This window comes from Hemisphaericaspora subhashii, assembly GCF_019202705.1.
Source record: "Hemisphaericaspora subhashii strain CBS 10753 chromosome Unknown scaffold57, whole genome shotgun sequence".
Taxonomy (NCBI): Eukaryota; Fungi; Ascomycota; class Pichiomycetes; order Serinales; family Debaryomycetaceae; genus Hemisphaericaspora; species Hemisphaericaspora subhashii.
The window spans coordinates 76,369-91,171 of NW_026057325.1; the positions used below are offsets into that span (position 1 = coordinate 76,369).

General features: G+C 32.6%; 3 protein-coding genes across 3 annotated transcripts; 2 read left to right on the plus strand and 1 right to left on the minus strand. All coding sequences in view use genetic code 12, as the record gives it.

Moving 5' to 3' along the window:
* Nucleotides 1-63: 63 nt before the first annotated feature.
* Nucleotides 64-3,561, minus strand: J8A68_003714 (uncharacterized protein; the record flags this gene model as incomplete). The annotated part of the gene is made up of 1 exon (XM_049407597.1): nucleotides 64-3,561. The coding sequence occupies one exon, from the start codon at nucleotides 3,559-3,561 to the stop codon at nucleotides 64-66; it is 3,498 nt and encodes a 1,165-aa protein (XP_049263024.1).
* A 4,345-nt stretch (nucleotides 3,562-7,906) lies between these two features.
* On the plus strand, nucleotides 7,907-8,260 carry BLP1 (Blp1p; the record flags this gene model as incomplete). Its single annotated transcript, XM_049407599.1, has 1 exon — nucleotides 7,907-8,260. The coding sequence occupies one exon, from the start codon at nucleotides 7,907-7,909 to the stop codon at nucleotides 8,258-8,260; it is 354 nt and encodes a 117-aa protein (XP_049263025.1).
* A 4,258-nt stretch (nucleotides 8,261-12,518) lies between these two features.
* On the plus strand, nucleotides 12,519-13,994 carry CDC6 (AAA family ATPase; the record flags this gene model as incomplete). The annotated part of the gene is made up of 1 exon (XM_049407600.1): nucleotides 12,519-13,994. The coding sequence occupies one exon, from the start codon at nucleotides 12,519-12,521 to the stop codon at nucleotides 13,992-13,994; it is 1,476 nt and encodes a 491-aa protein (XP_049263026.1).
* Nucleotides 13,995-14,803: the final 809 nt, after the last annotated feature.

Consider the following 14,803-nt stretch of genomic DNA (forward strand, 5'->3'; position numbering starts at 1 on the left):
ATATAAAAACATTCTATCTAAAAAGGTAGGCCCAGGGCGATCATCATCATCACTCAAGAACATCTAAACACCATCAAATTTTCTACGATATCGTAATTCAACATCAGTATTACTCTTCCAAAGTTTTGTCTTTATAGTTTGTAATGTCATATCGGGTTGTAATTCCTCACCCCGGCATTCCAATACTAACCAATCCACAGGGCTCAATTTCTTATCCTTCATTTCACTAGTTTTTGATTCGAATTTCTCAACTAAATATCCCAAGATTTTGCTTACTCTTAACATATTATGAGAAGTTAAATTAATTGATCCATTTAAATTTGGTAATTTTTTGATCTTTTTCTGTGATTTACCTCCAATTTTGATATTAGGGGATAGGGTTCCATAATCGTATTCCAATAATTGGAATGCGATTTTGGGTGCTTCCTTAAGGGGGTATTTGTTGTATAGGATTGGATCACCTAACCACAGTGGCATTAATAATCGTAAATCATTTATGAATGATAAATCGATTTTCTGGGTAGTGAAGGAACTTAATTTATCAATATCACGTAATTGGAAAGAAAGACAATCTCGATAATTACCCAAATCGGGGGCATATTCAAATATGATGACTAATAAATCTTGGGGGAAATATTTGATATCAACCACGGGGGAATATTGGATTTCTCCGGTTAGTTCTTCATTGATATATGGATGGATTCTATCTACATTTAATAATGAATCTAATTTTTTGGTTCCAATACTGGCACATTTCTCCATATAATATTTTTTATTTGAATGTAAAAATTTCATAATTGAATTATCATAATCATTAGACATTTTATTTAATTGATCTTCAGTCATTGAAATAAATTCACTCATGGGGAAATCAAGATTTGGAGCTGGGATATCAATAAAACTAGCATTGGTAGATCCATTACCAGTAGGTGTACTTTGACCTGAACCATTCAGTAAATCATGTTTATGACTTTTTCTTCCAAATGATTTCAATTTCCTCAAACTATTAGACAAAGAACTTGCATCATTCTCAATATCAAGACTTTTATTAAACTTACTAGAATGTCTTAATTCCTCTCTTAACAAACAATCAAATTGCCATTCATATAGACTATACCCCTTGAAAAATGACTTCAATAAAATCGACCCAATTTGATATCGATCATCAACATTATATTTTATCTTATTCCCATGATATCTCGCCTGATTCACGGGATCATCCACACTCAAGAAAGGATAATCAGCCACTAAAGTATCATAATAAATTTCCAGATTCATCAACGAGCCTTCCTTGATAGTCACCATCAATTTCCCCGATTTGATCTCAACATCACACCAATTATTCAACGTATCTGATCCTTGTTCTTTTTGATAATAGGAATCCAAATCTCGTAATCGACTTTCAATCTCCTTGTTGGTCAACATTACATCACTACATTCTCCAGGATAAAATTTTAATTGAGTACATGTCAAAAGATCCCAGATTTTTATATCTCCATTACGATATAATACAATCACATGTCTCTTATTGTTGAAGACTCGTTTCGAAACTACACTTTTGGGAATTAGATCGAACTCTGATATTGGTTTTGTATTGAATGGAACTGACGTGATTTGTTCTTGCGGGATTGGATTTAGTAAGATTTCAATGGGAGTAAGGTCAAGGAATTCATTCAGGATGCTTGACTTTGAAGAATTATCTTGTTTTCGTTGTATTGATGATCTTGTTCCCATTGATATAGCTTGTGAATTCAGTGATTGAGTAGCTTTCATCAATGTGATATGAATATTGGGGGTTTCTTCTGAAAAATTGAAGTTTTCAAATTCTATATCTTCTTGAAATGCATTTATGAATTCATGTGATGGACCTCCATTAACATTCAAAAACATAGATGTATAGTCTTCTTTATTCAATCCGTTCTCGTCATCGTCATTATCACTACTACTATTATAGTCATGATCATCGCCATGTCCATCCACAGCATGATCGGTGGGTGGTGTTCCTTCTCCAGAATGGACATGGGAGAATGTAGATTGTAAATCATTGATATTTGCCACGGTTTCAGTTGATAAATGACTAATTAAATCATAAAAATCAGAATTCAAGTCATCATTTTGAGGTGCACCTCCAGTATGAATGGTAGCATTATCACCTAATCCACTAGCTAATTCATCCTTGAGTTGTGCATCACGACTAATCGAATAATCCAAACAATTACGTAAATATTGATATTGGGCTAATTGATTAGTATTTGGATTGACAAATCTAGTTAATGATTCATAATTTGATGTGAATATCGTATCTTCATTAGTTTCAAGACATATTGAAAGAATGGGGGAATCACCTTTGGCAACAATAGTTGAAATACCTAATTTTTCATCAAGTTGAAGATTTTCACTCGGGGTAAAAGTATCGAAAAAGTGCTCACCATGGGTAACATTCGTTGATATATAAGACAAATCAGTTTTAATAATATTCCCCTCTTTATCACCTGAATAAAATTGGGAAAAATCATTGCTAATAGAACAAGTTTCTGCAGTCATTGACCAAACTGGACAATCATGAATATCAAAATTCTTATAAACTTTAAATGTTCTTAAATCCCATAATTTAATAGTTGTATCAGAAGATCCACTTAAAATAAATCGATCACTCATTAATAAACATCGAATAGTATCTTGATGTCCAATTAATTTCTTAATAAAAGGACTGGAAGTTCTTTGGTCGAATATATTGATCGTATTATTGGGTCCACCGGCACTTATAAGACTTGAATTATTATTTGCTAAAGAGTATATTGAACTTGGTAATGATCCCAGTGGTTTATTTTCAATGACTTGCGTTGGTTTTAAATTGTTTAAATCCCAAACTACTACTTTCCCATCTAAACCACCACTTATTATTTGATTGGGAGTTCTATTTGAATAGGATAATTTCTTGATATAATCAGTATGAACATTGGGGAATTTGTGTATACAAGCGTTTTTAGTATTAAAGTGAACATCAGTTGTAGCATTCATCAAGTCAATAATTTTGATAGATAAATCAGCTGAACATGATACTAAAGTTTTATCATCATTAATTAATTGAATATCATTAATCCAATCAAAATGATTACTATAATTATTTACAATTTGGAAATTATTTTCAAATGAGGTTAAATTATATGGAATTGGATTTGAAGAAATTGAAGTTTCTAGTCGTAATAATTTTTCATCTAAATCTTGATAATCATTAAAATGTTCATGATTTTCATCATCCGTATTATTATTCATTGTCGTTTCTTGTTGTTTATTGGATATATTATGGTTCCATACTTTAACAGTGCCATCTCTTCCTGCAGTATATAGTTGATTGGTAAGTTTAGAATATTGAACAGCATTTATTGGAAGTATATGATTGTCATTATTGTTGGTATTACCAATGACATAAGATAGTCCTTTTCGGGTTTTTAATGTGCTTGTTGTAGTTGAAGCGGAAGCTTCAGATGACTTTGATGCCGCGCTAGAACATGACGGTTCAGCACTGTGAGCATATGCGGATATATTATTAATTGACATTTATATATGAATGAATTAGCTTTGGGTTTTAGTATGGTTGTGTATCGTATGTATGTAATATGTTGTTTCTATCTATCTCATCTATGTATTGAGTTTATTGTATAATGTATTTTAGTTTATGAATCCCTGTATTCTTCTTTGGAGTGTGTGGAGAGGGATGATTGTATGTAATTTAATTATAGAATTTGGTTGACTATGGAATTGTGTTGTAAAAAAAAAAGACGTTTGATTTTCGGTTGGTCGTTGTTATATTTCGGGGTTGGAAGGGAGCTTTGAATTCTCGGTATAAAAAAAAGTTAAGATATCAAAATAATTGTAAGTAGTAGATAATTGATGTAAATAGTACAATATACTACAACTACCCCTATATCTTGTTTCTAGTTATTGTCTCTAAAATAAACGACCAAAGGAATTCTTCCGTCGTAGTAATTAAAGTTCTATAAATATAAAATTCTCAAATTCCTTCTGTCAAAAAAAAAAAAAAAATTCAGTCCGAGTAAATAAATTGACAGAACGAGAAAACATAGAAATGCAGTAATTACAAGTAATTAATTAATAAATTTACTCCATAAACTTTAAAACTTAAAATAGAGAAAGCCTGATTGGCAATGTACAACACAATACAACAGCTATCATCTGATTGCATCGTATATATTCATATCGTACGTAAAATAAGCCATCGTTGATTACAAATTATATTGTGTCCCTTCTTATTGAACAAACTTTCCAATCTCTTGATATTTTTGTTAGCAAGTAATTTTCTTCCTTAATAATTTGTTGGGTAAAATTTCATATTTTTTCTTTAGTGAGGAATCATTTCCTGTTTGAATCGTGGGGGACTTAGTACTGGTTTTAGTGTTTTAGGGCGAGGGGGGAAGGAGGGGGGGCACGACGGACACGACGGGCATGACCGAGAAACAATAGAAAAACATTCTTTTTCCTTAGATTAACAATTTCTCGTGCCGTATGGATTTAACTTTACTACAACTACAAATACGTCTTTCTGTTAGTTCAAGTTTTTCTCGCTTAGACTTCGTTTAGTCGGTGCTATGGAGCAAATCATCACTCAGCCTTTAGCAATTAGATTGAGTGACTATTTGGTCTACAGATGTAGCGAGTCTTAATCAATAGCAACAATGGATTGTTGTTAAACAATCAATTAGATTGCTTCTAGTTGATACAGGATGTAGTACAAAAAATAATAAGACTATGCGTTTTGAGGCTTTTAATAATCAGTATTCTTTTGTTATTCACTGTTTCATTCAGATTGCCTAAAACGATACCACAATTGTGTTATGTACAATTGCATCATTTTGGAACAATCCACACATGGATATTTTGTCATCACCAACATTGCCACCATTTTCATAAATTTGAATGAGACTAAAAGGAGGACTTGTCTTATATGTACACCCTCAATTACAAACAACTTAGTTTGTATTAGCTAATATGCTATTTGTAAGCCTAGACCATCAGCCACACAAATAACACGGCCTGCCTAGACTTGATTGATTCCGAGCCGGGGCTCAGGATTCCACTATTTCCGTAAACATTTAAACATGTGGTATGAGCCGATTTCTCCTCAGACATCTACATCCAGGGATGGCTTGTAAGAAAAGTAAACAGTATTCATTTCGGACAATGGAAAAAAAAATCACGAAGTATTCCACACGAATACACCACGAATGGCAACCTTCTAGGAAACAAGCAGTTCAGCAATGTTTGAGGCATCTCAAATGTAGAACAACTCTGATCATCGTATAACGCCATAATTGCAAGCGTTGAACGAATTAATTAGTATTCTGTAGGATCTAGCTCATTTTGTATTGCCTCATTACGGTTCAAGCGGCATTTCTCACTTCATACCATGTTGTTGCAAATTACAGTTTCTTTTTGCAAACAAATCAAGATAAAAAAACATTCCTTAGTAATACTAAAAATTATTCTGACCTTAAGGAATTAGACAGAATAGTCTTATGCTAAGGTTAGTTGGACTTAGGAGACAATTGATTATTGCTCTATAAAAGAGGATTCTTGTTCAAGGGATTACAAGAAATTTGCAGCCTCCCAAGAAAATGTAGATTAAAATCCAACAAAATATTTAAAAATGGGGGTTTCTGATCAAGAGAATTCTTTATTCTTAAGACTTTGTAAAAGTTTTCTTCACATTGATATATCGAACGCCAGTAGAGTAAACAAATTGGAATTTAATCTAGCTAAGATACCAATAGAGCGTATTTACCAAATCATAATATTCAGTCTTTAATTTTGTATTTTGCTAGTCTATGGTCCATAAAAAAGAAATTAGTATTATATAACTTTGATACCGTTAAATGGCATATTTCTCTACTCTCAACAACAGACTCTTGTTAATAGATAATAGATAAATAAGTAAATGGTTGACCAGGCAGATTATGATGCTAGAGTAGTACAGTGCAATTGTCTTTGGAAACAGTTTTGCAACCAAACGCGCATCTTTTTTTCCCACTGACAAAAAACATTTCAGCCAAACGCGTTTCAAAATGTTCATAGACTACCTACAAACACACTGCTCTCCTCTCAACCAAATACATCAATTACGAAAATGTCTACTCAACAACATCAAGACGAAATCTCACATCAATTGAAATCAGCCATATACCTCCACGTAGCCAAAATAGTCGAAGATAAAGTTCAATCATTAAGCACAATCGAACAAGGACACATAACTGTCACACCTGCATTTATTTCATCATTAGTTGAATTGGTATATAATCAATTTCATTAGGTGATGGATTGGAAGCGTTTGCAAAACATGCCGGAAGGAATCTGATTGATACCCTAGATATGATGATGATTGTGAGAAAGAATCCTGCGTTAAAGAAACATTTGGAAGATATTTTGACGAATCAAGTAGAAAATTAGTCAAAATTTTCTCAAGAGGGTTAATAGAGATAGTCATACGGGGGTCGGGCTCCTGGAGCCTTGAATGACTCATGGACCAAGTCGATATCGTACCACACTTAATCCACAGGATGAGATGTGGTATTTTTTAATGGATTAATTAAATTACACATCTGCAGGACATGGTCATATTTGATTTGTTTATCATGTCAAGGCGACCAAATATAGATATGCTGTACATGTGTGTTCCAGCATCAATATATGTACGTTGTTTGAATCGTCAATAGCATCTCCTCTTATGTATATTGATTTAATAAACAACAAAATTTTCCAATATCGCTTAATGCCATTCATTCAAAATCTAAATCAATGTGAAAGACTCATTGTTTAATGATCTTAGTATTTATTGAGTCATAAGAGATTTTACTTTCAAAATCGAAAAAAGGGGGAAAGCTTAAAATCCATCTCCACATATCAAAAATTGGTCGTGTGTGCGCTACTTGTACATCCCAAATGTCGTACAATTCTTACCCAGAAATCATTCGATCCTGTAGCACTTAAAATTGTGAATGACTTTTACGATTTAATTAGCCATCAGACTATTATGCCAAGTTTATGTATGTCTAGACGAAAAATATCCCGTAAAATGTATGGAATTTTCTATGGATTTCTTAATTGGGGCACCTAAAAAGCACTCTCCAAAAAATCGGCTAAGGTATGACGTTCGGCCGCCCCCTCTCTTATAAATTTACTTAAGACATATTAGACTTGTTTGAAAGATCTTTCCGTGCCGATCTAAAGACCCAACAAAATACTAATAAAGTTATTCCATCGGTATAATAACTTAATAAACAAAAGGAAATCGGTTTATGCCGACTCTTGTTTCGAATTTAATAATTGCAAAACAATTTCAATTGAAATCAACTAAAGATTATAAAAATGTCGTCGTTTAGAAATGCTTTTTTATTTTTAGGGAAATTTCTTTTTTGTGGGGTGACTTTTTTTTATAAAAAAATGTGGGTGAGATGAAACATACAAATAAATCTCCGCCACCAGAAATAATGACGTAAAAGTTAGGGGGTGCTAGGTTTTGATTGTTTAAGAAAAATGTCGTGTGGATAAAAAATTCCTTAATTATTTCTAAGAACCCCCCTCCTCCCCACATCCAATCAAGTTTTAATTTCAAATCTCTAAACATTTCTCCCACTTCCCCCCCTATTTTATTTTACTAAGCGCTGCAAACTAAACTTCCCGAAATCAACAACTATAAATAGTCAATCGAATTTCTCAATTTTAAAATTTACATTTTCCTCTTTTTCTTCTTTTTCTCTTCACGGATCATTGTATTTAATACTCTGAACTACAACAGCAACAACAACAACAACAACTTTTAACTTACTTATTTAAACTTTCTTTTAGAAGTTTTTATTCCCCCTTATATTATAATTATTGTATTTTCAAGATGAGCTACCAAGACTCTTACCTTCAAGACAAGAAGCGTAAATTATCTCAAGGTTTAGTTGATGAAAACATGAAGGATAAGCTTTCTTACTTGACGGAAGAGCAAAAACAAGACATGGATGCCATGATGATGGAAGATGATGAATCTTATGACGAAGAAGAAGAGGAAGAACAACAACCAATGTCTATGGATGATTTAGAAAGAAAGAATCGTGCTTTGGTTGTTATTGAAGAATTCTTACAAAATGAAAATGGTGAATTGAGAAAATCTCTTAAGGAAATGCAAAAGGAGAATGAAGCTTTAAAGAATGTTTTGAGAAATGATTTTAAGGTTAATTACAAGTCTGGTGTTTGAACTTGATTAAAGTACTTTGGAGGTCTTTATTGATTCTTCAATGGTATTAAAAACACACTTATATCGCCTTGTTAACTTTGAAAATCATTTCCCATATCTTATGAAAAAAAAATTTAATGTGTTTACGTGTTTAATGATTTATTATTATGTTTTATTACTTATTATTAATTGGGATTTTGGTTTTTTATGAATGAAATTATGTGTTTTTTTGTATATTTTAGAGAATCAACAAATAAGGGATCTTATATTATTTGTTGATGCAAAAAAATTTGCATCCAATTTATTTTTATATTTTATATGTTTTTACATACTTTACTATTTGTGCATACGATTTAGCTTATATATATCTAGCTTAAAAAACAAAAAATACATAAAAAACGATTAATTAAAATATCATTATTATTAATTGTAGTTTAAAGTTTATGAATTGTAAATGTCGTTTGGTATGTTATTCTTCTGTTCTATTGCGGGATTTGAAGATAAGGAAATAAGGTTTTGAAAAATGGCTGCGAAAAAAAATATTTTATGCTCAATTCCCATTGTTTATATTTTGTTCCGTTTTATCCCACATCCGAATTTCGGAATATTAGTTCTAGCCAATATACTCCCAAGATACAAAATGTCGCCCTCAGTTTGTTTCGGAATATAGTCCCTAGAGAGCTAGCTTGATTTGGGTGAATTTGATGTAATCTGGTTAATATTCACAACAGAATTTGCCAGATTGAATTCGGAACCGAGAGGTCTGTGCAGGGGCATCATCGAGTTTACTAGGGCCCTTCCCACGGTTAATGAATATTGAAATAGTAGAGCTAGGTTTTTCGAAAAGGGGCGGATACGAAACACTAGACCCATGCAAAATAATTTAGAAGATGAATTGTTTTAGAGATGTATGGATCTATGATAGAAGTGGGCGTGGTTTTCTAAGAATACTTCTCAACCTTACTTAAGAACATTTGATCGGGAAATTAAACAATATAAGGAAGATAATGAAATTAGTGGTTCTGTTAAAATTAGTAACGGTCTAGGGTGTCTATGTAAGGTGTATACACAGCAGTCAAACAGTTTGATAAAAAGTTTATCATTTTCATCTCCACTTTCTATTATTCTGATTTCCTTCTTTCATTTTGACATCCTTTACTTCAACCCCTAGTCCACTTTCATCTCAACAGAACTATTTTCCCTTACCAACAGTATACAGATAAATATATTGACATCCCAAACTTCTCACCAAGAGTGTTATATCTTATAATGACAAAAAGAAGATGTCTATAAGGTCTGTTTATTTATAAAGTACTTGTTGCCAAAAAAAATACAGAAGCAAATTCAATTTGGTTGTAAGGAAATATCCGTTGCAAAATTAAATGCTCTCTTTTAACGACCAAGACAAAATGTGATAATAAAAGAACTGATAAAACTGAACTAGTCAGTTCACTTGATAAGATGGAAGCATAGTTGATAGTCAATATAATTGCTATTTTCGCTCTCGAAACAAGCTTGGTGCAGTCTCACATTAGGGAATTGTGCCAACGAGAAATTCCTTATTTTTACAACCCATTCCATCCTATTATCAACAATGACAGATCAGGCTTTCACGATCCTGGATTTAGCCACTATTCAGTAAGTGAATACATGGGTATCAGATATGCTTTTTACTATTATATCCATTGTAAGTTATCATCTTTCCAACACAAAATGTATTTCTTCAATTAATTTCGCTGATTATTCATACATCAAAAGAGAAATCAATTACAAGAAAATGTCCCTTCCTAAATATCCTTAATCTCTATGCTTAACCATCGTGAATAGAATTGGTTTGTCTTGGTCCATGTTGATTATGATGGCCTATATTTTTTTATTATTTTTTTTGTTTTGTTCCAGAATGACTAAAATTTGCAGCTTTATTTAGATGCCAGATTGCAAAAAAATTAGAATGTTAGTTTCATTTATCGTTCTCTTTTCTTCTTTACTTTTCACAAAGAAACCCGCTAAGTGAATAATATACACAATTTTTCCAAACATATCAATCTCATCAATCCAGAAAATGCTATTGAGTCATTGAATATTCAAAGAAGTATTGTTGGCGTGAAGTTGTTGTTAGGGAAAAGAAACTTATTTGGGTCAATTAATTCCACAGAAATAAAATCAAACCACAGAAACGATATTGATACTTTTTCCAAGCACAATCTGTATCACTACTCCTTCACCAATATTCCGAAATGATTACTCCTTAATCAACAAACCTTGCTACTAGTACCTCGTTTGAGGTTGACAATGAAGCTTCCTTCCTGTCAAGAATTTAAAACATCAAAAAGGACTGGAATTGAGACTGAAACTAGAACAATCTGAACTATGGAATCTCTAAGACCATTATTCATCCCACAAAAAGAATTCTCATTGCTATACTTACTAGCCTAATTGTATCATTTGAAAATCACTGCACTTATAGATCTTTCAATCTTTTCCCATATTTCATTTATCATTATTTTTAATTCAAAGTTCCAACCAATATTACAATATGACACAAAAACAAAACCACAAAATAAATTTAAAGAATCAAACATTCACATGAAGAGTTGGTGGTGATACAATGGTGATGCAACCTGGGGAGAGTTTTACTGGATTTCATGGATCAGTGTAATCCTGTCATACTGAATTAGCCACCTGACCAATGGTTAGTTTGTGAGATGGGATTTTTATCTGATTTCATTGGAAGAAGGTTTAGTTCAATCTAGGTTGGAATTAGAAAGCGAAGTAGGATTATCGATTTGATTGTGGTGTTTCATTTATAATGATAGAGACTTTGGGAATAACTTGAACAGAATTGAATTGTGCTAAGGGTAGAGTTTGGTTTAAGATTTCAATTATGGTGATAGAGAATTTGTGAAGAATCGGATATGGATTTCAATATTGCTGACAGAATTTGGGAAGAATTATAAGCGTGGACTTCAATTAAGATGAGAAATAAGAGGTAATACAATTTGGAAAGATTTTGGCCGAATTTCGTGGATCGGTATAGTCCTTCATACTAATTAGCTACCTGATCAGCGGTTAGTTTGTGTGATCGGGTCGTATCTGATTTCGTCGGAAGAAGGGTTTACTTGACCTAAGTTGGAATTAAGATGAAAAGTAGGAATTTGATTAGGATGAAGAGTGGGATCAAGAATTGGATGTATATTTGAATGGTGGTGCAGGGATTGAGTGCAATTTGATGTGATTTCAGTTGTGGAGATGGGTCGCTTGGCAAGCATCGGATGGGAATTGACAGGTGCGAAGAATTTAATGGGATTTCAAAGGTGGTGGGTCATTTAGGAAGAATTGAAAGGGTTTCAATAGTGGAGAAGGGTCTTCTAGTTGAATGGGATTTCAATGTGAGAAGGCGAAAATGTGCCATAGATCTGTTAAATCGTCATTAATTGAAGTCATTTTTTGGTAATATCCTTATTTCACAGTTGAAATATTGGCCCTTCCTCGAGACAAATGGAAACTGAACTTCCAGCAGTATTTATTGAAAAAGAATGAGAAAAAAATAAGCCATTCAAAGGTGCTTNTCGTCATTAATTGAAGTCATTTTTTGGTAATATCCTTATTTCACAGTTGAAATATCGGCCCTTTGATGGCGCAAAGGAAACCAGTTGATTCTTTTCTACCAGTTGGAGGGACTAGTATGACACTTTAAAGATGTCTAGTCATATTGTGGTTTCTGGTCGTGTGAGCTTAGTCTCAATTTTATTCCCCAATTTTTTTCTTGTACTTTATTTATTTCATCCTTCTCAGCACACTACGAAAACACTTTTCACAATCAGACAGGGAATAGAAATGGATAATACTTCCATCAATAAATCATTCCTCGAGACAACTGGAAACTGAACCTCCAGCAGTATTTATTGAAAAAGAATGAGAAAAAAATAAGCCATTCAAAGGTGCTTTGGCCAACATAAGCAAAAGAATCCTTTGGTCAAAAGCAAGTTGTGGAATGTGAGTTTAATACCAAAACTGGCCGTGGTACAACCAGAAATGTTGGTTGTCTGGGGATCTTTATTCCTGTCTATAAATTTTTGTCGGGTGAACTTGCATTTCCTAATTAGGAATAATGATAATTGCAAAAACGCGAAAAAAAATTATGCACGTAATTAAATTAATTTTTAATTTTCGTGTCTCTCCAGCCTTCTAAAGATGTGCTTAAATACCCAAATTGATCTCATCTTTCATCTTTCTTTAACATCTTATTTTCATTAATTCATAATCCAACATCTATGCAATGAGTTCAAGAACACCAACTAGAAAGAGAACAATTAGGGATATTTCCAATATCCAATTATTAACCCCTACCAAAACCCCAACCAATAAACGAACCAAGTTATCATCAGACACCCCATCCCCAACCAAGCAATCATGCAGGAAGAAGCTCACATTCGAAGCACCACCAACACCCACCAAATCACCAAAGAAACAATCCACAAGCATATATTCCCGAGCAAAGGCACTATTTCAGCGAGGGACAAACATGGTCAATCATGAATCACATTTAGTCAGTCGAGAAAGCGAAGGGAAATATTTGAATGACTTTTTTGTGAACAGTATAAATGAAAGTCTTTGTAATAGTTTATATATTTCCGGACCTCCTGGGACTGGGAAAACTGCTCAGATTAGTTTATCTATTGAATATCTCGAGAAGAAATTACAGGATGAGAAAAAGAAGGTTAGGTTTGTGAAGATTAATTGTATGACTTTGAATAACCCAGAACACGTTTTTCATGAGATATTTAGTGGACTTAAAGGTGGGTTATCCATCTTGTTAGGCAGGAAGAAAACCAGTGATGATTTATTTAAATGTTTGAGTGTAGGTGAAGATGAAGTGGATTCATTAGTGGTTATACTTGATGAATTGGATTCGTTAATAACTAGAGATCAACAGGTTTTATTTCAGTTATTTAATTGTGCAAATAAAAAGAATAGTCATCAATATAAGACGAAGTTGGTAGTGGTAGGAATATCTAATGCTTTGGATTTAACTGATAAATTCTTACCTCGATTGATACGAAATAATTTAACTCCAGAATCTATGCAGTTTTTACCATATACTGCGGATCAAATCAAATCAATTATAATATCGAGATTGAAAAGTCTTACCGAGGATGAAGAAGATGGGAATGGACAAATACCGATTTTCCATCCACTGGCAATTCAATTATGTTGTAGGAAAAGTGCATCAATATCAGGAGATTTAAGAAAAGCATTTGATATTTGTTATAAATCAATCGAATTAATTGAAAGATCATTGCCACCTTTCCAAAGCTATGAAAGTTTCCAGAAGGAATATCCAAAAGTAATGATTCCACATATTGCTAAGATATGTAATTTATCATTTGATAATTCTTCATCAATTGGTAATTTAAATTTATTACAAAAAGCAATATTATGTCAACTATTTAATTATAAATTAGAAAACGAAGGTAATACTGACCATATCACCGTTAATTTATTTTATGATTATTATAGAAAACAAGATCATATAAATTCATTAATTGGTGTACTTAAAAATGGTGAATTTATTGAAATTATTACTGCATTAGAAAGTTCAAGTTGTATTGTCATTAATGACAATAATAAATTAAAATTCAATAGTGGGATTGGTAATAAATTAATTCAATTGAATGTTAGTTATGATGATATTGTTAAATCAATTGAAAATGTTGGTATTTTAAAAAGAGTATTAAAGAATAATTCAATGTAACTAGATAAGAATAGATATGCATGTAGTATATGTATTGCCCNATCAATTGAAAATGTTGGTATTTTAAAAAGAGTATTAAAGAATAATTCAATGTAAATACATAAGCATAGATATACACGTATTCTCCAAGTAATCATAATGTAACATTACTAGTAAAAACTCTATATTCCATTTGATCCTTCTAAGCTGGTTAAATGAATGAAAGATCCAACTGTAGTTCCAACTCGAAAGCATAAACAATCTATTCTATTCTATATGAACATTTCCTGATTTCGTTGTTAAATTCTTCAGTTAGGAAGACTGTACACACGGAAAGAATGTCTAAAAAGTTTGCAGTTTTTGATAAACCCCGGGATTCTAAAAAAAGAAAAACAAAGAATGCCCAACAATTCCTATTATTTCGAGGCGAGCTGTTCATATTAAGTATAATTCCCTTTTAGGAACCATATAACATTATGAAAAAGGCTACGCCTTAGTTTTGTGTAAGTTTTTAATAAGAAAAGTAAGAGATTTGAGTGAGTGGGCGGGGGCTAATTAGATTCCGCACTTCCACAGGGTCTCCGCTGTCGTATTAGCGGTAAAATCTTATTTCCTGATTTAGAAGTCGTATGCGAGTAATGTGCGCAATTAGAACAAATGATCTTCAAGACGCAATTTGTTCTATGTTAATGACTTTTCTCCAATAGACGAGAACAATAGAAGGAGGTCACTGATGCGTCAATGAACAATGAGTTGCAACGGAATCCATCTATGCGGAAGGCAACTCCTGCCGTGCCCCACTCTAAATAGATCTCCTGGAAATTAAGACA